This window comes from Cololabis saira, chromosome 17 (assembly GCF_033807715.1).
Source record: "Cololabis saira isolate AMF1-May2022 chromosome 17, fColSai1.1, whole genome shotgun sequence".
NCBI classification, from domain to species: domain Eukaryota; kingdom Metazoa; phylum Chordata; class Actinopteri; order Beloniformes; family Belonidae; genus Cololabis; species Cololabis saira.
The window spans coordinates 8,154,856-8,182,454 of NC_084603.1; the positions used below are offsets into that span (position 1 = coordinate 8,154,856).

Genomic DNA, 27,599 nt, shown 5'->3' on the forward strand with positions numbered 1-27,599 from the left:
GAAACATAAATAAATATTGTAAAAGGAAGCAATGAATGGCAGAGGACATATTCCGGCACCAAAAACATGGAATCATGACTGTTCGTGCCAGCAGGCGATTATTCCAGAGACATCAATCTTTCCAGGGCACAGCTAAATCAAACAATATTCACCCAATGATAAATCCTCTCTGCTAAAAGAACAGCACCCACAGAGTCACATAAAAGAAAATAATCACAGATTTGTCAGCAGTGGCATTCTCAAGGAGTGAAAACTGGTTTACTTTAGGAAGCGGTGTACTGTAGGCACAACTTCTCTACATAGTTGTTACTCTCGCACAGCCACCCTTAAAGGGCAGCCAGCTCATCCTTTTGATGACTGACAGTGGGATTCGCAGTGATAATGTCTTCAAGGTGCCACAAGATTGGGATTAAGCATACTCCATTTTAAAAGGCAAAGTTGCTATGGCGATGACCTTCAATTTTAGCTCTGGTGGCGTGCATGTGGGTGAATGGTGACTGGTGTTATTGCCCAGAGACGCTCCAATTCAGCCGAGGGCTTTTGTCAAGATTGCACTTCCAGGTTCTCTACCAACTTTGAAACTGTGTCCTCACACATGTCTGTTTGTGAAAAGTCCAGGTGACATTTCAGCGATGGCTATTCAAGAACCAAACAGCACAAAGAACGTCCACCATTTAAGTGAATCACTATCTGAACTATGAATCGCCGACAAACTTAAAAGACCTGCTTACTTATACATTGACTCTCCATCAGACCTTCAAGTGCAGGAAAAGCCTCACCTACAATCCTAATTTAGGTTAAAAAGTTAGAGGTTTTTTAAATAAAACTGATGGGGGTTGACGTGGACCCGCTCTTTTAAGAGTTTCTGGAGGTGAGCACCCAGAGCCCTGGCCAAAAAGGCCTGGAGACTCACAGTTTGGGGTCAGAGTCTATCCCTCTCCAGGGCAATGCGTTCACACTCTCACACCTGCCTGTCAAAGGAGAAAGCAGCAGGACATCACAAGAGAAAGGAAGGAACAGAAAGAGAAAATCCTAAAAAGGCAAGAACCTGGAAGAAAGAACTTCCACATCATTAAATGAAATACAAACCCTGAAAGACAGATATAGAGTTGCACAATTATTATTGTCAATGAGTCGAACCAATCTCTACAGCGCCCACGAGGTATAGGGTGTCAATACAATACGCAATATCCATAGTTCCATTATACATGTTTTCAGGAGGGTCACACGAGGGCGAGAGGCGGGTACATCCAGTCCATCACAGGGCCACACCGAGACAAATGAGCCATCAACCTAAAGTTGGCTGTGGGAGGAAGCTTGAGGACTGGGAGAAAAACCCACACAGACATAGGAAAACCATGGAAACTCCACACAGGAAGGCCGGAAAGCTTCTCGGTGTGTGACGACCACGTTAACTCCCACACTTCTCTGCTGCACTGATTTACAGCAATCTCCTTAATTTGATGCACACCCTTGCAAGAGACACGTATGTAGCTAGGCTGCCCCACTGTGGAGGCTTGGAGAACTACACGAGCGGGCGTGCAGGGCGTTAGTGTTCAAGAAGTACACACACACGTATATATTGTACATTTAAACCATTTAAACAGTTCTGAATTTACTTTTATGGACTGCATTGTGATGAATTCATATTTACACCCACTGTTAGTTTATATGTGCCACTCAGTACTGGAACATATTTACATGCAACATACAGTATACATTTCAGAGAAGATAAACATCCTCACATTTCTTTAATATTTTAATTGTAAGAAAAGAAATCATCATAATAAAACATGTACCAGGTCAACTGAATAATGCAGGAATACACACACTGATTATTCAGCAATAGCCAAGGCTAAGCTCCATTCTTTCATAACATTTTATAAGTTTATCTTCCCAGTTAAACATTTAAATCAGATAAAAACTAAATATGTATGAAGACACAAACAGTGTCAGGCTTTTTATGTAATGCACCTCACAACATGAGGTCCTGCAATAATTAACAGGTTTAAATAGTTTAAAATATAATGACAATATGCTGTGGGGAGTCACCTCCTTATAATGTCTAGTAATATTTATAGTCAGATACTTCTTATACTCTAACTGTTCCCATGAGCCATCCTGAAATGAGGTTTGCTCAGACTCTTTTTATGAAGTCAGTAATACTTTAAGTGACTTTCAACGCAGTGGATTAACCTCATCAGAGTAAGACACCTGTCCACAGGCATGTAAAAAGATTATGTGAATTTCCAGAGCGTGAGAAACATTTTCTCACCGTCACTTCTTCCTGAAGGATCTCACACAACTCATTTAGGTGATTGACAAGAAGGAGGCTAATGATGTAGCACAGTGGCTGGCAGAGCTCTCGGTTCCACATTAAGCCGCAGAAACATCTGCTTCAGCGTCAACCGTTTTCATATGCATAGGTGTATACATGCAGGAAATCACATCCCTAAAGTTTAATTTGTAAAAACTAAAAGAGATTGTCTAGTTTTTGCAAACTGTGTGGTTCACCGAGCTAGAATAAAAATCTGAAGAACTCAAACTGCATTAATTCCCTTTAAATACAACAAAAACAGTAAGTTATTCCAGCACTTCCCGTTGGATCTTTTCCTGATTAGTCAATACTAAAATGCATTGCAAGATGCTTCCAGTTGAGTACTTCTAATGTGGATTCAGTCCAATATGGTGCATAGAGCATTCGCCCTGTTGTCTATGTTTGTGGTCGGATGAGTGAGTTAAGTTATGTGGCGTTACAGTTAGTAAAGATGGCATGTCGTGTGGAAAGAGGCAGCTGTATTTGGCATAGTAGTTGGCATTTCTGTGCTGGATGGATCCACGTTGTCGTTGGCATCATTAAAGCTGAGCTGCTTGCCATCAGTGCAGCAAAAGCAGAAGAAACAGCAGCAAAGAGCTGAGTCCAGGCAGCCGGGGGGCGACGCTTGTGACATTGCAGTCATCACTGTAGCAGCAGTGAACATTGACACCTGGTGATCTGTAGCCCGGGCTGTTAGCCTGGCTGCAGAAAGACTTGTAGGAACATGACTTCATCACTCCACCTAACGAACAGACAAGAATACTGTCAGCTACTGAAATTGTATGTGTATATATTATATAAGCACAGCATGTGAGCAAAAAAGAAAAAAAAAACCCTTGGAGATACAAAATCTGTAACTTATTAGGATTTTTCTTCTTTTTTAAAAAAAGGGACAAATAAAATAGAAATGCTAAAAATAAATCTTTGCGAAACAAACAACTAGCTGTGATTTGATAAATCTGTCATGATGCCATGAACACATGGTGTCTAATTAGGGACATTCACTCAGTAGCAGAATCAAAGCTCCTCAGTCCCCTGAAAAGCCCCAGACCTCCTGCTGACTGCCATGTTTCTCCAGACACAAATTATATTTGTGTCTCCATGCATGTTGGTAAGGGGGGAAAAAGGAAGAAAATAAGCTAGGTAAAAGAAAAGCCACTACAGCGTTGGACTCACTGTCATGGCCTACCACCACAGCGCAGGCGTCAGAGAAGGGGGGGCAGGATTTGGAGCCTTGTCTGTTGCAGTCGTCGTTATTGGAACCCATACAGGTGTAGCACTTCAAAGCCTCACCTGAATGAGAAAGGAAAGAAGAACTCTGAAGCAGATATATTTACACTTAAGAAGGAAATCTCATTGCAAACCGTTTTGTTTATTTAGGCAGGTGATGCCTCGTACACCTGTCCTTATACGGCTTTTTAAGTCGTTTGCGCATCCAAAAATAGGACCCATAACAAGCACTACTGGAGGCAGCAGGAGATGCTTCAAATGTCAAACCTAAACAACCAAACTACGTGTTTGTTTGTCCCAAAAACCACCCATTAGAACATTTCCAGACTGAAGCAGATGTCATTGTCAAGTAGTGACATTTTTGAGCCATCTGAGTTGATATGTAGCTTGAAAATATCTGGATCTGTCATCTACTGCACATCTGTAACCACCAAGACAGCTGGGTATCAGGCTGAGGTCGTCGTTGTCAGAAATGAAAACTCATCAAGCAACAGGGAGACACTATAATATGCATTGTAGAGAGACAATGAAGAGGAAGCAGTAATGTGACAGAAACAACTCACACTGCTTGACAATAACCAATTCCTCTTTCATGTGTGGTTCTGTGTATTTCCTGTCCCGTTCCGACAATGCTTTCTGACAACCATGGTCTGGAGAACAGATAGAGTCGGTGGATGACTTTGATCTTTGTCAGAAACTGTAGTCGGACCCTCTTTTGCTGATTCCCAACTAATATTTGTATGCGGTCCCATTTGACATATAAATGGGCTAAAGAGATTCGGCCCCTTATGTCCACTAGTTCCGTACTGATCCCAAGTGCAGTTCACACAAGTGAACTTGGTTGACTTAGAATATGTGTTCGACCCAGGTGGGAAACCAAGGCACCCAGGTTCATTCATCAGCCACACACCCGAGCATAGCTGGTGTAATAATTCACATGGGGCCAACATGGAACCCATTTTTCATCCAAGTTTTTTCTCAGTTGGGACCTGCAGACAAATGATGGCTGTGTCAAGTCACTGAATGTGAAGACCACAATTACTTCAAGACTCCTGATTACAAGACAGCAAGTCATGTATATTTCAGTCTGATGACTGTGATAGTCTGAAGTTACCTCTTTTCTTTAAGCCCAAGAATACAGTATATATATTAGTATCTTAAATTACCACCAAATCAATACATGATGATACAAAATGATTGAACAAAGCCCTTTAATTATTTTGTTCCACCTTGATATGAAACTACATGTATATATTCATTTTTTGAATGTTACTGCTGCTCTTTTTGTCCCTTAAGGTTTCCATCATGATGCTTGCGATTGTTAAGGTTCTTCCCATGCCCCGTCCTCTAACAGTGCCAATCGTAGACGACATTAAGCTCCGTCTGCCTTTATAACAAATTCAGTGTTGACATTAATAATGTAACTTCTACAGGGACCTGGCCCCCTGCAAAGCCTGGGGGACATGAGAGCTCACCTCTGCTGTCAAAACATAAGAAAACAACTGAGTGAGCAAGTGTCTGCAAGGACTCAAGTCGTGATATATTCATCCTGTATTTCCACAGGATGTACTTGGTGATGATTTCCGTGCAAGAATTGTAAATGTACGACGTGTGACATTGTTCCGCTTATGTGGTGAGACCACAGTGAGGAAAGAGCGCTAATTGATCCTTTTCTTTCACGAAAGTCTTACTAAAATGAACTGAAAAGTTACACAAACATCCTCATTTTTAAAAGTATGTGTTTATAAACTTCAGTTCATGCCTTAGGCAGCCAATTCGGTTCATAAAACACCTATATGTCTTTCTTAAGCCCTCCCGAGGAGTGAATAGTTATTTAAAAACCCATTTGACCTTTGAAATACTGCAGATTTAAATGCCTACTTTTAAAATCCTTCATCCCTCCACTAAATTGTAGGCAAGCAGCCTTAAATTCTGCTTCCTAAGAGGATCTATAGTGAAAAGCTTCAAGCAGTTTTAAATTGCACAGGATGTCTCCTTTATTGGTCATCAGTATGACTTCCCTGAACCTCATTCACACAAGGATATGGCTCCATATAAACAAGAGAAATGACATTTACAAATCAGCAAATCAACTAGATGTGTGGTTCATTAGTACACAGGTGAGACTAAGTTATTCTACCAATAAAACCACAAGTTTGCAATGAATCAACAACAGAAGAAAAAAAAATGTGATATTTAAAATTCTTCACTTGGTTGATTTTCTTTTCTCCCTGTGTGCTCGTGTGTGTGCCAACATTGCGTATAAATACCTCCTGCAGTTTTGTAGTAGATGACCCTAATCTATACCCACAGCACAGCCGCTCTCCACGCCTGCTAAAAGTATTAACCTCCTATTAAGAGATTAGAGGCTGGGATTGCATGCAAGTTAAAGTGGTGGGCGATGCACCGAAGGGAAGCAAAACTCAGTAGAAAATCACAGCAAATAACAAACAAAAAATGCATAAATGATGTCATGAAAGTATCTAAACATAAATTGTGGAATAATTTCATTTGGATTCAAACAAATGTACCATGATTTATAGGAACTAAACAAAACTGCACTGTTGTCACATTCAAAAATCACCCTAGTGAAGTCTAAATATGGAGCTATTGTATCAGAAAGTGTATAGAAAAATAATAAATCATAAGTGATCTTGGAAAAGATGTAAAGACAAGAGTACCTCAGAGCAGGCACCAGACAGAACAGGTGGACAGAGGGTTTAGCCCTGATCTTATTTAAGAAAACAGTAAAGACAAAATGGGAGGAAACTGGGAAAGGTCAGAGGAAACAAAGTTCTTACAGTTTGTTGTCATCAGAAATGCAAAAAGCAGGAGCAGCAGACAAAACTGGAAGGCTCTCATGTTGCTGGTGGTCCTTGCTCCTCCTGTTCACACAATGAAAAGCAGGTTGTTTGCTCCTTAAATCCACTGAGCTTAATCTGGGCTATCAAACAAGCTAATATCCACCCCTGTGCCGACCAGGAGCGGTCGAGTCCTCATGTGGAGCCCTCAAACCTGTTGCCGGGTGACAGTAGTTGTCACATATGATTCATCCTCAACTTCTTCACCTTAACACTTGGCTGAGGCCACGCCCACCGAGTCGGGCCCTTACACTTGATTTACCACAGGGTGGTGACATGTGACATACCTGTGAGAAAGGTGACGTAACGTGCCATAATCCCTCAGGGAACAGAAATTAGACCTGCAGCTACTTCACTTGAACATTGTAAAGATTACCTCGGTACAGAAACTACATTTATATACACAGAAAGTACCAAGAACTGCCGTAAATCATGATTAAGTTGGCTGCCATCTGTCTCAGTAACAATGTTCTTTCTTAAATATACTTTGCTGCCAGGATATAATATATACGAGTTAGTCTTAACATTTTCATCTTTTTTATTTTGTTTTTTGGGCACCATTTCTCTTTATTAGACAGTAATAGATGCAGGAAAGTGGGGAGAGCATGAGAGGGGGGTGTCATTCAAACCTGGGGTGGCACATGCTCAACCAGCTGAGCTAAATGGAGTCCCACAGAGTGATTTCAAAGACAAACTTGAACACTTTTTATTTAATATGCAGCAATGCGATACTTCAATAAGTTTAATACTACAACTTCACATGTGGTATTGTTGTGTAATTTTGTATTCGTGGGTATTCAACCTATTTGAGAGATAAATAATAAACTTTAAGCATTTACCTGAGCCTGCCAGTGATGTGCCAGTATCTCCGCTTATTATTGAAGTAATATCAGCACTGTCTCAAGAGCTGCATTTTTAGTCTTAAAGCTTATATTTGAAATGTTTTACTACAGCAGAAGAATAGAGTTTGTATTTATTATCAAGACTGCACTCAGAACTCCCTGCACATATATCTAAGCTAAGGAGTGGTGAGTAAAACCCTTCACCTGGAAGCCCAGGTGGATGTTCAGGTGGTGGAAGGACTAAAAGAGCAGACAGCAGCTTGTCAGGGGAATAAATAAATTGAATGATTTTAGCCTAAATAGAAACATTGTAAAAATGTGTGGAAGATAATGTATGGAGGAAGAGTGAGAGTGTCCCTAGGGGTGATAGACATCCATAAATTCAAAGATGCACCAACTTGTAACTCAGCTTTTGATAGTAAACTCAGAAGTATAGAAACGTGATTATCTTTCACAGTCTTAACCTCATAATTTGAAGTAATTTTGGTAATTTCTTGACACAACACTCCCTGTTTATCTGGATTTGTAGACCAGCGCTGTGAAGAGAGTCAGGTGGAAACACATGACCTGTTGTGGTCCCTAAAAGAAAAATCTTACAAGGCAGGTTTGTCCAAGTAATTCTCTGAACGGCCTCCAGCTGATCCCAGACGCAGCAGCAAACGTGCTGACAGGTCAGGTGTCAGTGAGCAGGACCACGGCCCTCCTGCGTTACCTCCCTGCCATTGGCTCAATGTAAACCTTAGAATCCAATTCAAAATTCTGTTACTTGCCAAGCGCTTAACAGCCGGCCAGCTCTGGTTTATTTCCAAGACCTGATAGTGTTTTATGTTCCTGTAGAGCTCTCCGTTCTCAGAGTGCAGGTTTGTTTACTTACTCCGCTATCAGGAACCATTACTGTGGAACCAACTTCCAATTTGGGGTAAGGAGGCTGACACCATCTCCACCTTTAAAACCAAACTTATAAGGTTTCTGTTTAGTAAAGCCTACGGTTAGTCTGTGTCAGGACCAGCAGTCATCTCCTCTCCTCTTCTTCTCTTTTCTTCCTTCGGCTCAATCCACAGTTGATTTTGTCTCTGGATTACAATTACTTTGCTAGTTCTTTTTTTCAGACAAATGTCAATCCATAGTTTATAGGATAGGCTTTTATTATAGGATAGGCTTTTATAAGCAGTTTGCTTCAGCCTATGCCTTTTCAGTCATTGTTCAACACATGATTATTGGTTTTGTATGAAATGTTAATGCTGTGCACAATGTTTCTTTTGGTGTTGTGTTTTGTGTTGTCATGACTGAATAAACTTCATTCATTCATTCATAGTTGTTAATAGGACACATCTCAAAACTGTAACTGTAACCCATCCTTCTTGTAGTTCGTCATGCTGTTTTGCCCCCTTTTTTCTCTCGTGTTCATATTTGCAGGAGAGAAAAGGGAGTTTTTTTTGTACTTGCCATTGTTTCCTTTAACATTTACTCAGCTGTGATGTTCGTCCTCTCTGAAAAGAGCCTAGGGACAGTTTGTATTGTAAAAGATGTTAGATGAATAAAATTGAAATTAATTGAAGAGGAAGAGAGAAAAAAACAGAGTGAACAAAAAGCTGTATTGCCAATTATTTTTATTGCACTTTATAAGCTGATGCTGTACAGTAGCTGTGCAGTGAAGAAATTATTCCTCAGTGTGACAAATGACCAATGCAGGACTGGGAAATATTCATCCAAAATTAAGTTACTCCTGGTCACAACTGAATACAGTCACGATCACTTTGCTTTATATCAAAATAAAATCCAAAAAATAAAGTTCCACAATTCTGTCAAAAAAGCTATGACAAATATCTACATGGTTACATGAGGGCAGCAGGGTGAGGATGGCTGGGTAACTACTGTATATCAAAAGTGCAGGTGAGTTTTTCAAACTTGGATTTTCCTACAATACATTATATACAAACATTGATATCACAAGTTTTTTTTCCTTTTCTTTCTTACATGCAAAAATCTTCTGGGATAGTTTGAACATTTTATGAATAAATCTGAATATTTTGTTACTCTTCTTCAGAGTCTATCGTTCCTGCATCAAGAGGATGCAGAAACAGGAGTGGGTAAACAGTCTTCTCCCTCTGTGGCTGTCATGGCAACGTCATAATACATAATCTAACCTGCACACAACATTTGTACTTTCCCATTACTATACACACACCCACACACGCAGACACACCCATTAGTGATATGACAGATTTTTTTTAAAACTTTAAACCAGACCTTTAATACAGTACGATACACTGAGACATCAAAAATGTACAGAGTAATTAAGAGGAAGTCGTTCCTGTGTATCCTGTACACGGTGGATTCACGCTGGCCTTTAAGCGTCCACCATTTCTTGGAAGAGGGATGCACTTCATCTTCACTTTACTTTTCTGAGGCTTGCTCATGTTGTAGCCGCTAACTCCTTCCCATCTTGGCGATCAGCTCATCACAGATCTTCGTCAACTCCTCTATCTCTTTGTTCTGCAAAAAAAAAAAAAAAAATCACTATTCATACATCTGCATATGTATAGACATCTCTTCTGTTTGTACACGTATTGTTGTTGTTGGTTTTTTTTTTACATCCCACTGCTGACCTTTTGCTCCAAAGTGCGTTCCAGAGAGTCCACCTTCATCTGCTCCTTCCTCAGACTGGCCTGGTAGGCGACTTGTTCTTGCTTGGCCTTGGCTCGCACCTGAGCTATATCTGTGTTGGCCCTGGAGACGCACATTTACCACGGTGAGAATCACACCATCCCTGCTCTACTCAGCTTAGGCTGCACAGTCTAATGAACTAAAGGTTCAATTCTCCAGATTCACAACAGACTCCGTTTTAAGAGAGTTAATTAAACCGGACTATGTCCAAACTTACTCAAGCTGGGCATTGACTAATTCTAATTGTAGTGCAGCCAGCTGTGAATCAAACATAAGAAAATCAGAGCTCACTTGTCTAGTTTCTCCTCTGCGTGGATCTTCAAGGCTTGATATCGTTGCTCCTCCTTGCGCACCCTGGTCAAATACTCCTGAGCACATTTCTTCAACACCTCTTCGTTCTAAAGCAAGTAAGAAATAACTTTGATTAAATGTCATAAGATAAATGTAGATGACTTACAAGGCCTGCCATACTACACACTGCAGTAAAAGAGCTAATAATGCTAAATCTAGTCAAAAAAACAAAATATCTCTGCCGATGGGTTAAGAAAACTTTTCTTAACTAGAATTTTCAAAACTAGCTAGCTAGTCTTGGTCATCCAATTTTCTTGATTTTCTTTTTTTTTTTTTTAAACTTTATTAGAAGTTAATTTCTGCAATGTAAAAGGAAGATAACCAGGACAACAACAACAAAAAGACACTTGGGTGTTACCTTGCGGAAGCCATCCAGCACATCTTTCATCTTCTCATAACGACGGAAGAGGTCAGCCAGAGACTTTTCCACCGAGTTCAGGTCAGCCAAGGCCTGATCCTTTTCCATAATGAGCTGCTGGATGGTATGGTGGGAGAGAGATTTCTCCTTCTGGTCATCCTCTGGTGGACACACACAAATACATTCTGGTTCAGCAATCAAAACACACAAATGAGGAAAAATGAACAAAAAAAGCATTTTAATTACCGTAAAAATCGAAATTCAATTGTGGGTCGGTATGATTTAACAACATTTTCTACTACTGTATGAGTACTTCAGAAATGAAATCAGTGTGGCATGCAAACAAAAACACAAAACAATGGATGAAATCAACATGAGAGGAACGTAGGCGACGGATAATTGTTTGCCTGTTTTAGTTTGAGTGGCTTCTAGATGCTTTGGGAGGTTTCTTCTCCTGCCACTAACCTGGATGATCTTCCTTCTTGACTCACAAAAGCTGCTTGGCTTTGGTAACCAGTGCAGATCTACAGATTTCCAGTATGCATGTGTATATTCATTAAAAGACTACTTTGTATGAGCACATGGGTAAAGTTTAAAAGAAGGCAATTGATTCTGTCCTTTTTTACCCATAAAAAAATGAAAAATGCATCAGCGAAGAGAATGAAATGCAACAAAATGGACAAGCAAAGGTCACAGGATGAGATGAAGAACGTAGCACATCTGCTCTCCTCTCTGAGGGACAGATGGAGAGATGTGCGCTGACACACACGAGTGAAGGACGACTCTGCGTTACTCACCTGGCATGCCTGTCAGGGTTATCAAATAGTAAGGGGGCAACGATGGGAGCAGAACAGAAAAAAAAAGGGGATTGTGTTAAGTCAAGCTGGGAGGGTCAAGACATGTGAGAGAGCCGAGTGTTTGACATGAGCAGTTTTATTTGTGTGGCAGTGCTGCGATGAGGGCAAGAAATTAGATTTCAGCAAAAATAAAACAAATCTTCAGGGATGTCCAGAGGTGGCAGAGAGGATGTAGGGGAGAGCAGGAATAATGCAGAGTGAGCACAAAGTGAAATTTGCCCAGAAGTGGGCAGAGGTTAGTACTTCCCCACCTTTGTCGTCAGGATTCAGTCAAACACACAACGTTATTGAATACTCAGCTGGTTGATGGGGGGAGCAAAAGTTACTGCCTTTAGGTAAACTTCATTATCAAGGATTCATTTGCTCTCGACTCTTTTAAGCTATTGAAAAATACTGAAACTGAACTCACCTATCATTTGAGCGATTGTCTTCTCATATTCAGCAACAATTCTCCTACAAGAAAAGAAAATCATCAGTTTATGGATGGAGTTATATCAGTATGGGGCAAATAAAGTGAACACATTCATACAACATAACATCTTAACTTGTGGTTTATACAGTCGTCACCCCCCAGAAAACAATAAATCAGTTTATGCATACATCTTTTAACTCTATAAAACTACACAAGTCACACTTAAGGGTAAAGTTTTAACTGTCTTCAGCTATGATTGATTTCCTAAATTAATGTTCTATCTCTCGTCTAGATATTATGCAGATTCCTTTGAGCTCTGTACGACGGGACCCTATAGGAAGCTTTGCTTGGATAAAAGCAGGTTGCAAGAAGTAAAGAGGATTGATTAGCTTTGCGTTCCCTTAGCCTCTTAGCCCCTCCTTGTCCAGAGAGGCCCAATCACTTAAATAAGGAGCTCAGTCTTATCCATGAACTGAGGCAGCCGCGCTCACGCCCACCTCCCGCTGACCCAAAAGAAGTCACAGTGCAGCTTATCTCCGTTTTCCTGAATCCCACTGTTGAGGCATTTGGGGAATATCTCACCAAGGGATGATATTTTAAATGAAATTACATTTCTGATCTGCTTTTTCCAAAAAAATGTCTGTATAGCCCAAATGACAGCACTTTAAAGGCAATAACACATTTTAATGGTGTAAACCTCCATATCAACCTGATCATTCCACGGAAATACAGTACTTGTACTGTTACTCGGATGTCTTTAACCGGCTCTCTGCTCTGGGGTTAAACGTGGCTCTGTTTGGCACAGAAGGTGAGCTAAACCAATTGAAAGGTTAAACAGAGAACAGAACACCTAAGCGAAAGTGAAACTGGCTAGACAGTAATTAAGCATCACAAGGTGTGGCTTCCTACCTCATTTCCACCACTTCCTGCCGACTCTCTTCATACTTCCTCTGCCACTCCAGTACTTCTTTCTCCTTTGTCACAACCTGCAGCGCGGAGCAGAAATGTTAAACTTAAGAACTGAGGTAGCAACAATATTTATAACTTACAGGAGAGAAAGAAAAACATGTTTAGTTGGGGGGGTGTTACCTCATCTCTTGCAATTCCCAATGAGTGGTCCAGTTCTCTGGGCAGGTGAGGACTCTCTCCTTCCATGTAGCTGCTGCTGCTGGTGGAGGTGGTCCTGGCGTACAGCGAGGTCTTGGGCAGAGCGCTGTCGACTGAAGACGACACGTCTCTGTGCTGCTTCCAGGAGTCAAAGGGGAGAAGGGAAATGAAGGGAAACATGACCAGTTACAAAGCAGGCAAGATTACGGATGGGAAACCTTCGCCCCTTGGCTCACGCGCACATTCTCAACAAGATTCCTGAACCAAACTGCAGAGCAGCATTGAGCTTTCTTAAAAAATTAAAACAAACAACAAACTACTCCACAGCAAAATCAATGTGGTAATGAGGCAAGCCGGTGATGCTCGTGAAGACTCGCTCAGCCAACACATGGCTGAATGAAACGGTCTTCATTGCCACAGTATTAGCCAGCTAACTGGCTGATGCTGGCCCCAGCTGAGCGATCATGATTGCCTGCTGCTTTCAGCAGCCTCAATGTGATTGGTTCCAGGCAGGAAGGGGGGGAAGGAGGGGAGCGACCGATCATATAAAGAAGATGGAAGATATGGGAGTGGACTGGGCAGCAAGGGAAATATTGTTAGTACTGTGCTCTTGTTATGGTGTGTTGTAAAACTATAAACGGACCTCAAGTCGTACTTTTCTCTATAATCAATATGAATATAGACTCAGCCCTTACACAGAGACAGAAATGATGATGTGAGATATACTGAGAAATAAATATACATGTGAAAGGGAGGCTAATGACGGTCATAACAAACCTTATCAACAACTTCTCCCATAAAACAGGACATCCTGATGTAAAACCATTTCCTCTTCTAGCACCCCCTTTTTATGCCGTAAAGCTTCCCTGAAAAGAAATGACTCGTCCCTGGCAGAACTGGATTACAGGAGGGTTTGCTGGAATGGTGGGGGCTCACATACGACAAAGAGACAGAGCTCTGCTAATACATGGACAAAAGAGTTAAGTGTTTCGGCTGATGGGAGTATTAAAACCATCAAACCGTAAGACTGGTCAAGATGAGGTGCTGATAGGGTTACCTCCCAAGTTATGCAGGAGCAAACACCAACATTTGGGGGTCTGAAGTTAAAGGTAGGGTAAATAGTTTCTAAATGATGTTACGTCTTCAGTTAGACCGGAAAAAAAGCAGGATATTAATAATGATCACATACTTCGCTAAGAAATGCATACTTTTACTTTGGAAAGATGATTCCCCTCCAACTTTCAAGTTTTTTTTTGATCAAATTTCATTTTTTTTACCATTGGAAAAATTTACTTTGGAAAAATACAACCGTGGTCATATTTTTCAAGAATTTTGGTTTCCATTATTTTCAAAACTGGAGAATTTTTCCAAAGGGGACCAATGAGTATCTCTATTTTCGAACTTGTGCCTTATATGTATGTATGTTTGTATGTATGTATGGATATATATATAGTTTGATATCGCTGTTGCTGCCATTATATATATTTTTTTATTTATTTATTTTTTATATTTATTTAATTTTGTTCTCCCTTAATGTATGTTGGTTTTTTTTTGTTTTGTTTTGTTGTTTTTTGTTTTTTCTCCCTAGGGTAATTATTGAGAGGGTAGGAATGTGGGTAGAATAGAAATCGTGAATGTGAAAATGTGAATTGTGAAAATTATTGTGAAATAAAAAGATATTAAAAAAATAAAAAATAAATGAAGTTACGTCTGATGATGTTTGAACAAAACATCAATAAAACACAGAGGACTACTCATCCCTCCCCCTCCCTCCGGTGGACCCCACAGGAACAAACCCTCCCCTTGTCGATGACTGAGTGGAGCCGTCACCAACAAGACACTCGTGGGCCCTGAATGTGACCAAAAGTGTTCTGGATTAGAAACTCCATAGAGGTGCTTTTCATACCTTTAATACTGACTTGTAACTCTGGCCTAACACGACCCGGTCACTCGTCCAGTCATTTCAGTGAGCAGCTCAAACTTTAATATAAATATATTTTTAATCAATTTGATCATTAATACTATGCTTTTATCCTTGTATGCATTTTGTTATTGTTTATCTTTACCTTTATCTGTCATCTGTTGCTAGTTTCATGATCTGTTTTATTCTATAAAGCACTTTGAGTTGCACTTGTATTTGAAAGGGGCTTTAGAAATAAACTTGAGTTGAACTAAAGCATCTTTATAGCCGACAAACCTACACTTTAAATCATGCTGCATTTGGCCAGACTCCACAAATGAAACTCCTGCTATATAACAGGAAGAAAGAAATGGGCTAAAAGAACTAAGAATGTAATTAGTCAAACGTAAAATGTCCCAAATAAGAAATATGATTTGTGTGTCAGCACTTCTACCACGACTAAGAGACTGACTTTAACATCAGGGAAATGTTTTGTTAAATGTCTTTTGGCAGAACCTGGGCCAGTTTATGTGTGATTTACAATGAGATTGTGCCTAAATGAGCGATCCATACCAACAGTCTGAGATGGACATGTGTGTATTTGAGGTTTAATCTGCCAGTTTCGTATGAGGTAGTCTGAGCTCAGGTATCCTGTCCATGCTGGTCTGAGCCCACACACTTTGTCACGTCTGCCCTTTTCAAGGGTTATAAAGTGTTATTTGAGTCTGTGCACTTAATTTCTGTAGAGGCAGACCCAAAGGACCACTAGCAATGTTCAGAAGAGCTAAGTCCAAGGGACAGCTAAAATAACCTTCAAGCTCTTAACTTGTTTCACCAACTATATTTCATCTGTTCAACATCCTGCAATACATTCCAATGTATAAATTAGTATTCTCCTTAACATAAGCTTTTTATATTCAGTAATTGTACTTGTAGGTACTCTAGACTAGAGAGTCCCATTAGGTAGTCTGTCGGTGGACTTCATGTTTGTCTTCTGCAAGTACACAAGGACACCGGATGAAGTCAAACTTTTAACAAACATTGTGTTGCAGTGTTTCAGGAAGAAGGAAATAAAAGTACATTTAACCATAGATGTGCACAAAAGGTTAGGTGCAATAGTGAACATAAGGCCAACTTTTATTTGCATTCAAAGTTATGGTTCAATTTAAAATGAAGCTTGTGTTACTTAATCTGACAGGACAACCCCAGACGTCTGTGTGAATATCCTGTAAATAACCCAATTTCAGACAAATAGAGACTACAAGAGAGATCCTATACTCTATGTAGCTGCAGAAAACATATACTCACTCACTTCCACGGACAAAGCACAGCTTTTGTCGGCAGCAAAAACGGTAAGTTTGAAAACTTGGCACCATCTGCATCTATTTGGATGTCACACTTCTCGGGTCTACGGCAGCTACAGTCTACAGTGCAGTCTGAAAGTATTTTGAAAGTCTTTTGACCTCATACTCACTTCAAATATTGGATGTTGTAGTAATTAGCCAATTAAACAAGGCAATAACAAATGGGGTTTTGACCAGGTACTCAGACCGCACTATAGGTGTACTAAGACAACAACAGACCACAGCGTTTCCACGATACTCTTACTTTAAGCAAGGGCGAACCGTTGATATTCCACCGACGGTTGCTTGGTTTCTTGAGCCGAGACTGTGAATCACGCGGGACAACAAGATGAGACATGGAAGATCGGGGACCAGGAAGCACCTGCCCTGCTCCAACTCTTCTCAGAGTTTCCCCCTCAAGCTCACGTTTCAATGAATTCTCAAAATATTCACCCAAAATTCCGCCTAAACTGACTGATGATGTATACCTGTTTATTTGTGCCGTTAGTCTGGGGAAGGGGACCAAATCTGGAGACAAGAATGTGACTGGGGACTTGAGGCAAAACATTATAAAATACTACCTTGAAGAGTTATTTCATGTCAGTTGTGACATAGTGACGTCCCCAGTAGGGCTGGGCGATATATATCGAGATTTTAATATATATATATCGATATATTTTCAAACGCGATATGGTACGAGACAATATCGTTTATATCGATTAAAAAAAAATATATATATATTAATTTTTTTTTTTATGATTTTGATATAGCTTATTTTGTGACAAATTGACTTGAATGTTTTATTTGAGATTTGCACAAATGTTTTGTTATTTGCACAACTGTCAACCTCGGTGGAAAAGTCTGCCTGTTACTGTCTACATTGTATTAATTGCACAGTGTATTTTAATTTAATTGTTATGCAGGAAAGGGATAATTGTGATAGGGATTGGGATCATTTTATTCAAGAAGCATTTCTATTCTATATATGCAGGCAGTTTATTTTTTATTTAATTTGTTTTATACATTTTGATATTGTGCAGACCTCTGTTAATAAAGGTACCTGTGTGACATTTGGCACGAGGCTTTGTATTAAAACTGACTGTTTTTTTAAGGGTTTGCCTCAGAAAAAAATGAAGCTAACAGAGATGCTAACAGAGATGCTAACAGAGATGCTATGCTATAATGATTTGCGGGAAACCCCAATTATGGCACAGAAAAAATATCGATATATATCGAGTATCGCCATTCAGCTAGAAAATATCGAGATATGACTTTTGGTCCATATCGCCCAGCCCTAGTCCCCAGCCATATTCATGCCGATTTAAGCTTTTCATGAGCAGGCAACATGCATGTTGCCCAACATGCATATGACAAAGGCAAGAGGCTAAAAATGTGCAAAACTCTGCTTCTGAGTGAACCAGGAGGAGCTTGTTGCTGGTCAGGGTGGAAGCTGGACACAAGAAGCCAGGATGTTAGAGCTATGATGTCTGCAGGAGGTGGCAGGTCTGTGGATGCTGTCCATGTTGGGAGCACCATGGGCTCAGGATTAATGGTGTGTTGAAGAGGAGAGGTCAGCAGGCTGAAGGCACACTCATGCACACACACACCGCAGTCTACAGTCTCCTGCTCGTCACTAGTCACACCAGTCAAGATGCACGTTTGCCCCTACGAACACATTCACCCACACACAGTTGCATCCAGCAGGTGCGGGCTGACTCAGCGCAGTACCTGGGGGGTTACAGTGGAGAGGGAGGGGCACTGAGAGATGATTTTGGCTACTTGCAGAGCCTCTAGCCTCAGGGCGGCCAGCACCAGCTCCTCCTTGGCCGCGCACGTGGGGCCATATTACAGGGGTAAGAGAGGAGGGGTTGAGGCCCAGAGATGGGAAAGAAGGGAAAACACATAGAGACTTGAGTTGAGCGGACACACTTGCTGCTGTCTAACATTTCACCCACATTTGATCTAGGGCTGTTCGATTAATCGATTTTAAATCGTAATCGCGATTATGTAATTAGAACGATGTTAAAACGGGAAAATCGTGAAATCGATTTTTCATTTTTTTTATTTTTTTATTTTTTTTAACCTTGTCTGCACACATATTAATGATTGATACCATATTAATGATTGATGGAAATACCTCAATACCTGCGACAAGTGCCCCATGGGAGAGGCTCTTTAGTGTAGGAGGGGGCGTTGTAACATGCCACCGGGCATCCCTCAAGCCAGATGCGGTAGACCGGCTCGTGTTCCTTGCAAAAAACTTGCAAATGTGAACAGCAAATGTAATGACTGACATTACACACCTCTACCTCCTTCATGGGTTGCATTATTATTTAGCATGCAAAGACCCAGTTTAGTTTAATTAGAAAATGTCTTGTTTTATTTAATTGGAAATATAACTTACTGTATGTTTGCAAGTGCTGATTTGATGATTTTTATTTTCAGAGATAAAACTTTATATTTTTTAAAACTTTTTTTCAACTTATTTTACAGAGTTTTGCACTTTATTCATTCATTTTTGGTTTAATAAGAGCAAAGTTTGCACTTAAAGCCCAATGGGGCAAATGTTCAATAGAAAAACAGCATATTTGAAATCATTTCTTTGCCTTTTGTCAATTCACAAAATAATCGTAATCGAAAATCGGATTTTGAGAGAAAAAAATCGAGATTTTATTTTTGGGCAAAATCGAACAGCCCTAATTTGATCTATTTCACGCAGCAAGCCAACACAATGCAACTAAAGTAGGGGAGGGGAGGGTGATCAAAATGAATAGCCAAGATGTCATATGATTAGACAATGGGAATGAAAAAACACACAGACACAAATCAGGGTAACACATGGACCGCCAAGGCCAAGACCTGTGAGGTTTTTATCAAGGTAGGTCACGCGGGGTCAAGTTAACACACCTGAAGCTTTTGGGCGAATGCGGTGGGGTTGGTCTCGGCCAGGTCAGGCTCCAGGTACTGCAGGGGGTCGTCGCACTCAGACAGCCTGTCTAACAGGGGCAAGGTCTGGTCTTGAGCAGGGGCCTCGGCGGGGCCCTGGCTAGGGGGCTACAAGGGCACCAGGAGGAGTAGGCAGGGGGCAGGGGGAAGGGCAGTGGACAGCATGGCAAAGCAAGCGCTGAGTGTCTGAGTGCCAGCACTGGGATCTGAGTCACTGAAGTCAAGCAGGAAGGAGGAGTGTAGCAGACTGGCTATTTGTAATCAGTGATGAGGCTGTACTGCGGATCACTGTGACGGATGTGTTGATGGTGGAGGGCTGAGTCACAGCCTGTGATAAAGCATATCCAGTATGGTGCTCTGTCCCACCATCATCATGCGACTAAACAATAATACGGTGAAAGATGTTACAAAATCAAAAATGCCAGACTTCTGATATATGATGGTGAGGAAACACATTAATGAAACTTTTTTTTTTTTTTTTTTTTTTTTTTTTTACAGCCCTATATGCTCACTACCCAGAGAAGTATTTCTATCAGCATCTGACTCACCTGCTCATCCCTCTCTGTGCTCTGCGTTCGGCTGAGAGACTCGCTTTCCCTCTTCCTGCCCTTTTCCCCGGCGGAACCCTCGGGACCAGGCCGCGAGCTCAGCACCGGCGTCTTCATGCCCGCCGTTATCTGGGCCTCCATCTCCTCGAAGCTCCTGTGCAGGATGAGAAGAACAATGTGAGCCGAGCTGGGTGAATAGGGCACATGTTGAACTTGATGGATGGGAGTGTAAATGAGTATGCTGCTGAAGCAGCTGAGCTAAAATCATGATGCATTTACATTTAGCATGCCCGACAATAGGAAAAAGGGCTGTAGAAACCTTATCCATAATATAGTTCTGCAAAAAATAGCAACAAAAACAGATACACTGAATATAGAAGTATAAGAAGCAAAGTGTGTTTTTACCCTGTGCAGGGGGAGCTGGGCTCTGATCCATGTGCACGTGTATTTTTGGTTAAGTTTTCAGATACAGAGTCCAACTTCAAGTACAAAGATGGCTTCTTTGACGACAGCGGCTGTAAGATGCATTTAATATACAGAAGATTAATTGTCTGAATTCAATATTGTTTGCCACATACAAAAAAAGTCAGCAGAGATCACAAGAGGTCAAACAGAATCTCTAAATAAAATCAAGTACTTACTGGGGAGGAGGAACCAATCTTCTCCATATACTCAATTTCATAGTCTTGCACTAAAACCGACAGAGAGTAAGTATTAGACATGAAATACAAAAGTGAGACACATCTGCAGGAGCTGAGCTGTTTCCTGGCGGGATCAGAGGCTGGGGCAGGGCTGTCTGATCTGTTTCATCTCTGACCCAGACAGCCTCAGGAAAGGGGAGGTCCTTCTGGCGGTCAGAGGGCAATAGAAAACTGGGCCAGTAGGCTTATTTCATTGCCACAAGAAAAATCAATAATGCTTCTCTTTGAATCAAAAGGAAAGCTGTGGACTGCTGTACACGAGTGCTTTTCCAAACGTGGGTATTGAATGTTCCTGAGTTTTTGTATGTGTGGTGTGGTTTGATGTGTCTGCAGTTACATGAACACAGATGGCTGTAGAAACAAAGAGTTAGACAGCGACGCCTCACCTGGAGTCTCCTGAGGGAGACTGTTCTCGTTCACAAAAGACGTAAGGTCGCATGGCTGAGGGAAGCTTTGTTGATCAGAGTTCAAATCTGCATCCATATCGTGCAAGGGTCCCCACTTATGATTGGTGGAGGCCAACTTTTCCTCATCGGTGGCGTGATCATCCTGTGAATGAAGCGAGGGAGATTCATCTGCGGACCCAGGATCCTGCAGTAGAAAAAGCGGGCAGAGGAGACAGTCAGGTGGAATATACAGGACTGTCTCTGAGACAGTCCTGTATGTATGATACAGGAAGACACAGCTCAAACAGCAAAGGGAGAAAGCACAAGTAGGGGCATCGAATACGCACCTGTGATGTATCTGACAATGGCGTTTTCTTTGGCGACCTCTTCACCCTGAAAGTATTACTGAAGGAAAAAAAAAAAGATATCACTTATTAATCCCCAAGGTCATTCAGGCCGGCTCTTCATCTGATCCAGCAATCACCAGCACTAAGTATGTGTATGTGCATAATTACAGATTTGGCTGAATGTGAAGCTGATTGGGTAGAATGTTTTAGATAAAATAATATTTACAATGTGCATCAACGCAGAGTGACACTACCACTGTTTGTGGCTGAAATGATCATACAATGTTTTTGAAGGGGGTTGAATGTCGTTAGTAACTACAGAAAAGAGTGATGGCAAATTAAATTTACCTTATGAGCATTCTTAGTAAAAAAAAAAATAATTAATGAATTTGATAATGTAGATGAGCAGCTATAAACATAAATATTGAGGCTGATTAGCTACTAAGAGCAGGTTTGTACATTTTTAATAAAGTCCATAGTTTGGAGCATCTATACCAGGGATATTCAATTGGCGGCCCGCGGGCCACATGCGGCCCGCCAGGAGATTTTATGTGGCCCCTGGTCATATTTCAAAAAAATGGTTGTTTGTTGAGGAAAAAAAAAAAAAAAAAAAAAAATCTGATTTTTTGCCAGTGTTGCACAGTGTTAATGTTTGACACATTATTATTAACCTCCGTTGTACAGAGGACTTGTTGACATCATTAGACTTCTAGGATTGGCCTGACATTTTTTTCATTTGAATAAGTGAGGACTTTGCATTTCAGATGGAACTTCTAAGCCTCCTATAATTTCATGTGATTGTTTTGTTTTGCTGATATAATGCACAGATGTTTCATTAATAAAGGAGCTTATGGTTAATATTTTAGTTGCTTATTTATAACATCAAACTGGCTACTATGGACTGAAATGCTTGTGCCCAATGCTTAATATAATATTCAAATAAGGAAATCTTGGTGGAAAGTGGTGCTTTGTCATTATGGTGTGTTTTATTAAAAGTAGGTCAATATCAACTTCCTTAAGTTTGCACAATGCATGGTTTCAAAATGAACTTGCATTTAAAATAATATTTCTTTATTTGAATATTATATTTAACATTCACAATGACTAAATCTGGAGACAATTAATACATAATTCATATGTAAACTAGATATATTCAAATGTATAATACAAATGTATTATATATACATAAGTCTTCGTCTTTGAGTGCAAAATACCTTTTGAAAACCCCCACATTTTCAAATTGTGCGGCCCTCTCCATACAGTCCATTTGCAGATGTGGCCCCCGGCCGAATATAGTTGAATACCCCTGATCTATACTATTGTTGCCTTTGCATAAAGTAATCTTCAACAAAACCTAGTAATGAACACTAGAGGGTGCCCAAGCACCTCCTTTGTTGCACACCTGCCAGTGAATAGAGAAGTGGTGTTTCAGCCTCCGTTGAGGTTTGGGTCATCCATTTCTAATCTCTGGAATCTCTTAATAAATAGTATTACCTTAATAAAGTTCTGACAAAACAATAATAATATTAATACTAATAGTAATAATTAGATCCATGTTTTTACAGAAGCACAGAAGTACAATAAGAAATTTCTTGCAATTTTTAGATCAGAGGATCCTCCTACAGTCATGTAGCTCGTTCGTTCTCACAAAACTGTCCAAGATTTATTCTCATCTGGTGTGTTTATGAGTCACTTTCACAGCTGTCATGACTTCCTTGAGTCTCTTGGTAGCCTCCGCCCTGATGTTCATTGTAGCTCATTGAGCTATTTTTTATTGTTATGAAACAACGCCAGAACGCAGTATGCAGTTGTCACAACAGCTGGGAAACCAAAGGTACTTTGTGTGGTTTTCACTGCCAATAGGAGCAGGACATTGCAAGAACCAAATGGAAGCTCCTAAAAGTGGTTCAATAGTCTTCAAATGAAGTTCCTACTGAAATCTTATCCTATTTGATGAAAACATGTATTAATACCAAGGCCTTTATACCCTTCTTTTCACATTATTGTGATGTAATATTTTATTATTTCTACTCTCTGAGAGGCAATTCTTGAAAATGATACATTAAGTCCTATTAAGCTCTTCTACTGGCACACAGTTGGAACTGTTCTATATATGACTCTCAAAAACACTCAAAACAGGTATCATTCAGTTAAAAACGGGATGAACTTAAAAGGTTTGAATGCGTTTGCTTGATAGTGAGCAAAGGGGATTCTGGTTTTCTGTTAATAGGAAGGGGAATAACTGAGCAACATGCCATTTTAAGAGTTACATGGAATCAAGGGGCTGGATGGCTGTGTTGTCCCTGTACTTACAACAGACAACAAAGAGAAGACACACCCCTGGACTTCCTGTGATATACGAGGATACACAAACACAGGTGACAGAGAGACAGACAGAGGACACTGGCATAACAGACGAGTAAACCACACACAAACACAAACTAATCTAAGTCCTCACAGATGAAGACTTTCTAAACTTTGCTCTGAAAGGGAGCGTAAGGATGTAAGAGCCACCAGATTACAGTATGACTTACGATTTTATGGGAGTTTTCTTCTTCTTGGAAGGTTTGTTCTGGTTTTGATCCTCCAGTTCCCCGATGTTGTCATTGTCATTTTCATCATCATAGTCATTGGATGACATTTCAAAAGACGCAGCTGCCTTGGGAGGGGAATTGGCCAACTTGTTGGAGTATTTGAAAGGATCTACGGAGTCATCAAAGTTATTGGCATCGAAACCAAACGCTGGCCTAGGCATTTTGGGAGAGTTGGAGACGGCTTTCTTTGACGTAAACGGGTTATAGCTAGGATCGTCCCATTTGTCGGGTTCAAAGTTGTAAGCTGCTTTAGGAACTGTGAGTTCATCCTCATTGCCATTATGGGTGGGAGGAGGGGTGTTGTCCAGCTGCTCCACCTGTGCGGGAGGCATCTTTTTCAACCCCAGCTTTGCCTTCCTCTGAGGCATCTTGCCACCGGGCTTCTTGCCCACTTTCTTCAGTGGAGGAGAGGCTGGATGTGATGCCTCAGAGTTTTCTTCAGAGTAGTCAAACTCCAGTCTTACTGCCTGACGCTTGGGTAGAATGGGTTGCTCCTCAGGGTTTGGCTCTTCAAGAGGAGCAGGGGCAGTGGGGTAATGTGGTTCAACAACAGAGGGAGGGGGACCCTCTGGAGGGATGGAAACAGGACCACAAACGAGGTCTTTACGACCAAAAACAGGAGAATTGGCTATTTTACTACCTCCAGTGTTAAAAGGGTCAATGCTGTCAAAGTTCTCTGGATCCCATTTGTAAGAGGCACTCGGAGGGATTGGAGATTCTTCTTTGTCCGTTAGACTAGCAGGGAGGGAGATCTCCTCCTGGCATAAAGGTAAGGCAGGGACACCACAATCCTCTTCCTGGCTGGTATCTTTGATTTCCTCTTGAAGAGGTGGAGGAGTTTCCACGCGGCTCTTCCTGGTCCTACGGAGTGTCCCTCCAGGACTTGGGGTTGCAGAGCCTCCTTCTGTTTCCTCCGGAAACAGCAGAGGGCTGGCAGTTCCAGGCTTTGCCTGTTTCTTGGCCTCTTGTGTGGCGGTAGAAGTGGCAGGCTTCTGGGCTTCAGGGTTGGAGTTTTGTCTTAGGAGAGGCTTCTTCTTCACAGACCCAGGACGGACCTTTTTGGGCCTGCGAAGCGTCCCCGGGGCACTCTCGGTGCCGACACTGAAGGATTCAGAATGCGCACGGAAACCTGCCGACGCAGAAACATCCAATGGTGCACTGGGGCTTTCTAATTCTCCTCCCTGGAGGCTGAGAGAGCGGGTCAGAGTGTGACTTGGTGGCTCCGCTGCGTAGACTTCTAAGTTATATGTACCACTTGCAGCAATAGGCTTGTTTTCATCAAAGTTAATGGACGGAGAGCGTAAAGGTAGACCGGCTGGGGCAGAATCAGGAACAAGGTCACTCACTGAGGCGTTTGCATCTGCAAAAGATGGAGAAGAGATGAAATAGTGTGACTTTATTCAACAAAAAAAAGAACAAATACAAGCAACATTTTGTCAAAATAACTGGGATTATTATAGAACACAACTGATTCTACGGTAATTTCACGGATGAAAGTGAAAGACTTTGTCCATAGAAATGAACAAACTGAAAGAATGGTTTGACAGAAACAGATTATCATTAAATTTGAGTAAGACTAAAATAATGTTGTTTGGCAATTATACATTAAATACTAAGGTAATAATAAAAATAGATGGAGTTGAAATAGAAAGAGTTAATGAAATACATTTTTTGGGAGTAATCATAGATGATAAAATCAACTGGAAATCACACATCAAACATGTACAAAGTAAAGTCTCAAGAACCATTGCCATTATAAATAAAGTTAAAAAGGTCTTGGATCAGAAATCACTTCACACTCTTTATTGTTCCCTGGTCTCACCATATTTTCAATACTGTGCAGAAATCTGGGGCAACAATTACAAAACATCTCTACAGCCATTAACCATAATGCAAAAAAGAGCAATAAGAATAATCCACAATGCTGACTACAAGGAACACACAAACCCATTATTCCTGAAGTCCAAAATACTCAAATTTATGGATATTGTGGGCTATCAAACAGCGCAAATAATGTTCAAAGCAAAAAATGATCTGTTACCAACAAATATACAGAAATTATTTAGTATTCATGAGGGAAGATATGGTTTAAGGGGCAAAAGTAATTTTAATGTCACATTAATACGCACAAACAGGAAAGGTTTTTGTGTTTCAGTCAGCGGGGTGAGGCTATGGAACAAGTTTTCAATGGAATTAAAGCAATGTCCAAATATTAAACCGTTGTGAAAATAAAATACAAAGATATTATTTTTCAGAGGTACAGGGAGAAGCAAAATGCTTGGGTGCAATGATACAGTGTTTATTTTTTATTTATCTATTTTTACATAATGTTATGTTCGCATGTGTTAGCTAGTCATATTTAAGGAGAGGGGCTGAGAGTTTATAAGTTTTACTTCTTCTCACTCCCTTTCGAATATATACTTTGTTATGTCTCATGTTAAGACGATTGTCTTATTTTCTTTCTTTTTTTATGATTCATATTCGAAATAAACACTACTACTACTACTACTACTACTCAGCAGGACAGAGAGTCAGGGAAAGCCTACATTCGAGAGTGAGACTGAACTAAGGACAAACCTGTCTGTCTTACACCAGGTAGTGCGACTGCATTCCACTTGGTGGTGCAAGAATACAGTTTTAGCAGAAATGCTGGTAAAGCACACATCATAGTACTCTCATACTGTACCGTCGCCATCAGATGTTAGTTGCTCTCTGTGGGGATCAACAGGGGAAACAGCTTTCACAGGAGTAGTAGATTCAGGAGTCTCGAAAGCACCGTCAGAGTCTGAGCTCCTGCAGCAAAGAATAAAGGCACAATGAATAAAGTCTACGGTGAATAACGCTGATATTACTCAAGCTGTAATGACCCTAGGAACTGTACCGGGAAGGTCAAACTATGGTGACACCATCACATTAAAAAGGACACCTTTTCTAGGTCCAGGCAAGACGTTCTGATGTTTTTTTTAATATTCTATAGCCACGTTATCATGCAGAGTCCCAGCGGCTATAATTTTGGACACAGGTGGCAGAGCAGGCAGAGAAAAGGAACAATTGCTATTTCCCCTAGAAGGTATTGATGAAAACATGTCCTCGAGGCTAATCTCTTGTTTTCATTTCTAGTGGATTTAAACATCACAAATGAAAATGCTGAATCTTCGGTGAGGTGACAGATAACGACCCACCTGAGACACATTAAACCATCTCAGCACACACATACACACACACACACACACACACACACACACACACACACACACACACACACACACACACACACACACACACACACACACACACACACACACACACACACACACACACACACACACACACACACACACACACACACACACACACACACACACACACACACACGTCCATCACAATTATAAATCACATGATGGGGACTGAGGTATTACACTGAGCCAATATGAAATAGTTTTCAAATAAAGAAGTAATACAGGTTGGCCTTCATCGTTATCATGGTCATCTTACACATATGTAGACAGATGGATGTAAAGCTTGCAACACACCACGGCCGCCGAGGTCCACACTCTTCAAACCAGTGTCATATTTGACGGTATGCAGCCCTATGTTCCCGTCCTGCCTCACCTCTGTCTGACCGGTTCCCCGGCAACCCTGATCATGCTGTCATGACGAGAGCTCCAGGAAAGACGCTGCACGATCCCCAGAGCTGGATCGGAGCCGGGGCTGTTCTCGTCGTCTCCTGCCCCTCCCAGCAGCGTGTCCCAGCCCCAGCGAGCCCACTGCAGTGGAGACAGAGCCTGCCACGCACTCACTGCCATGGCTACCGGCACCTCTTCGCACCACA

The 27,599-nt window shown here is 41.0% G+C and overlaps 2 protein-coding genes across 10 annotated transcripts in view; both read right to left on the minus strand.

Moving 5' to 3' along the window:
* Positions 1-1,159: 1,159 nt before the first annotated feature.
* On the minus strand, positions 1,160-6,605 carry ly6pge (lymphocyte antigen 6 family member pge). The gene is made up of 3 exons (XM_061745079.1): positions 6,349-6,605; positions 3,494-3,610; positions 1,160-3,059 (listed from the first exon to the last, which is right to left on the minus strand). The coding sequence occupies exons 1-3, from the start codon at positions 6,407-6,409 to the stop codon at positions 2,878-2,880; spliced, it is 360 nt and encodes a 119-aa protein (XP_061601063.1). The 5' UTR covers positions 6,410-6,605; the 3' UTR covers positions 1,160-2,877.
* A 2,238-nt stretch (positions 6,606-8,843) lies between these two features.
* Positions 8,844-27,599, minus strand: part of tacc2 (transforming, acidic coiled-coil containing protein 2) — a 57,199-nt gene continuing 38,443 nt past the window's right edge. For 2 of the 9 annotated variants that reach the window (XM_061745262.1, XM_061745263.1), the window contains exons 9-25: positions 26,454-26,560; positions 23,708-25,127; positions 21,174-21,231; positions 20,827-21,031; positions 20,381-20,430; positions 20,145-20,254; positions 19,740-19,893; positions 19,153-19,299; positions 17,974-18,066; positions 16,511-16,570; positions 12,985-13,137; positions 12,805-12,881; positions 11,893-11,936; positions 10,627-10,787; positions 10,209-10,315; positions 9,860-9,980; positions 8,844-9,746 (exon numbers count right to left, since the gene is read on the minus strand). In XM_061745262.1, coding sequence (XP_061601246.1) covers positions 9,681-9,746; positions 9,860-9,980; positions 10,209-10,315; positions 10,627-10,787; positions 11,893-11,936; positions 12,805-12,881; positions 12,985-13,137; positions 16,511-16,570; positions 17,974-18,066; positions 19,153-19,299; positions 19,740-19,893; positions 20,145-20,254; positions 20,381-20,430; positions 20,827-21,031; positions 21,174-21,231; positions 23,708-25,127; positions 26,454-26,560 — 3,133 coding nt within the window. In that variant the 3' untranslated portion in view covers positions 8,844-9,680. Of the gene's footprint in view, positions 9,747-9,859; positions 9,981-10,208; positions 10,316-10,626; positions 10,788-11,892; positions 11,937-12,804; positions 12,882-12,984; positions 13,141-16,510; positions 16,571-17,973; positions 18,067-19,152; positions 19,300-19,739; positions 19,894-20,144; positions 20,255-20,380; positions 20,431-20,826; positions 21,032-21,173; positions 21,232-23,707; positions 25,128-26,453; positions 26,561-27,599 lie in introns of all 9 variants that reach the window. The other 7 variants (XM_061745265.1, XM_061745264.1, XM_061745267.1 and 4 more) reach the window with 7 other exon arrangements.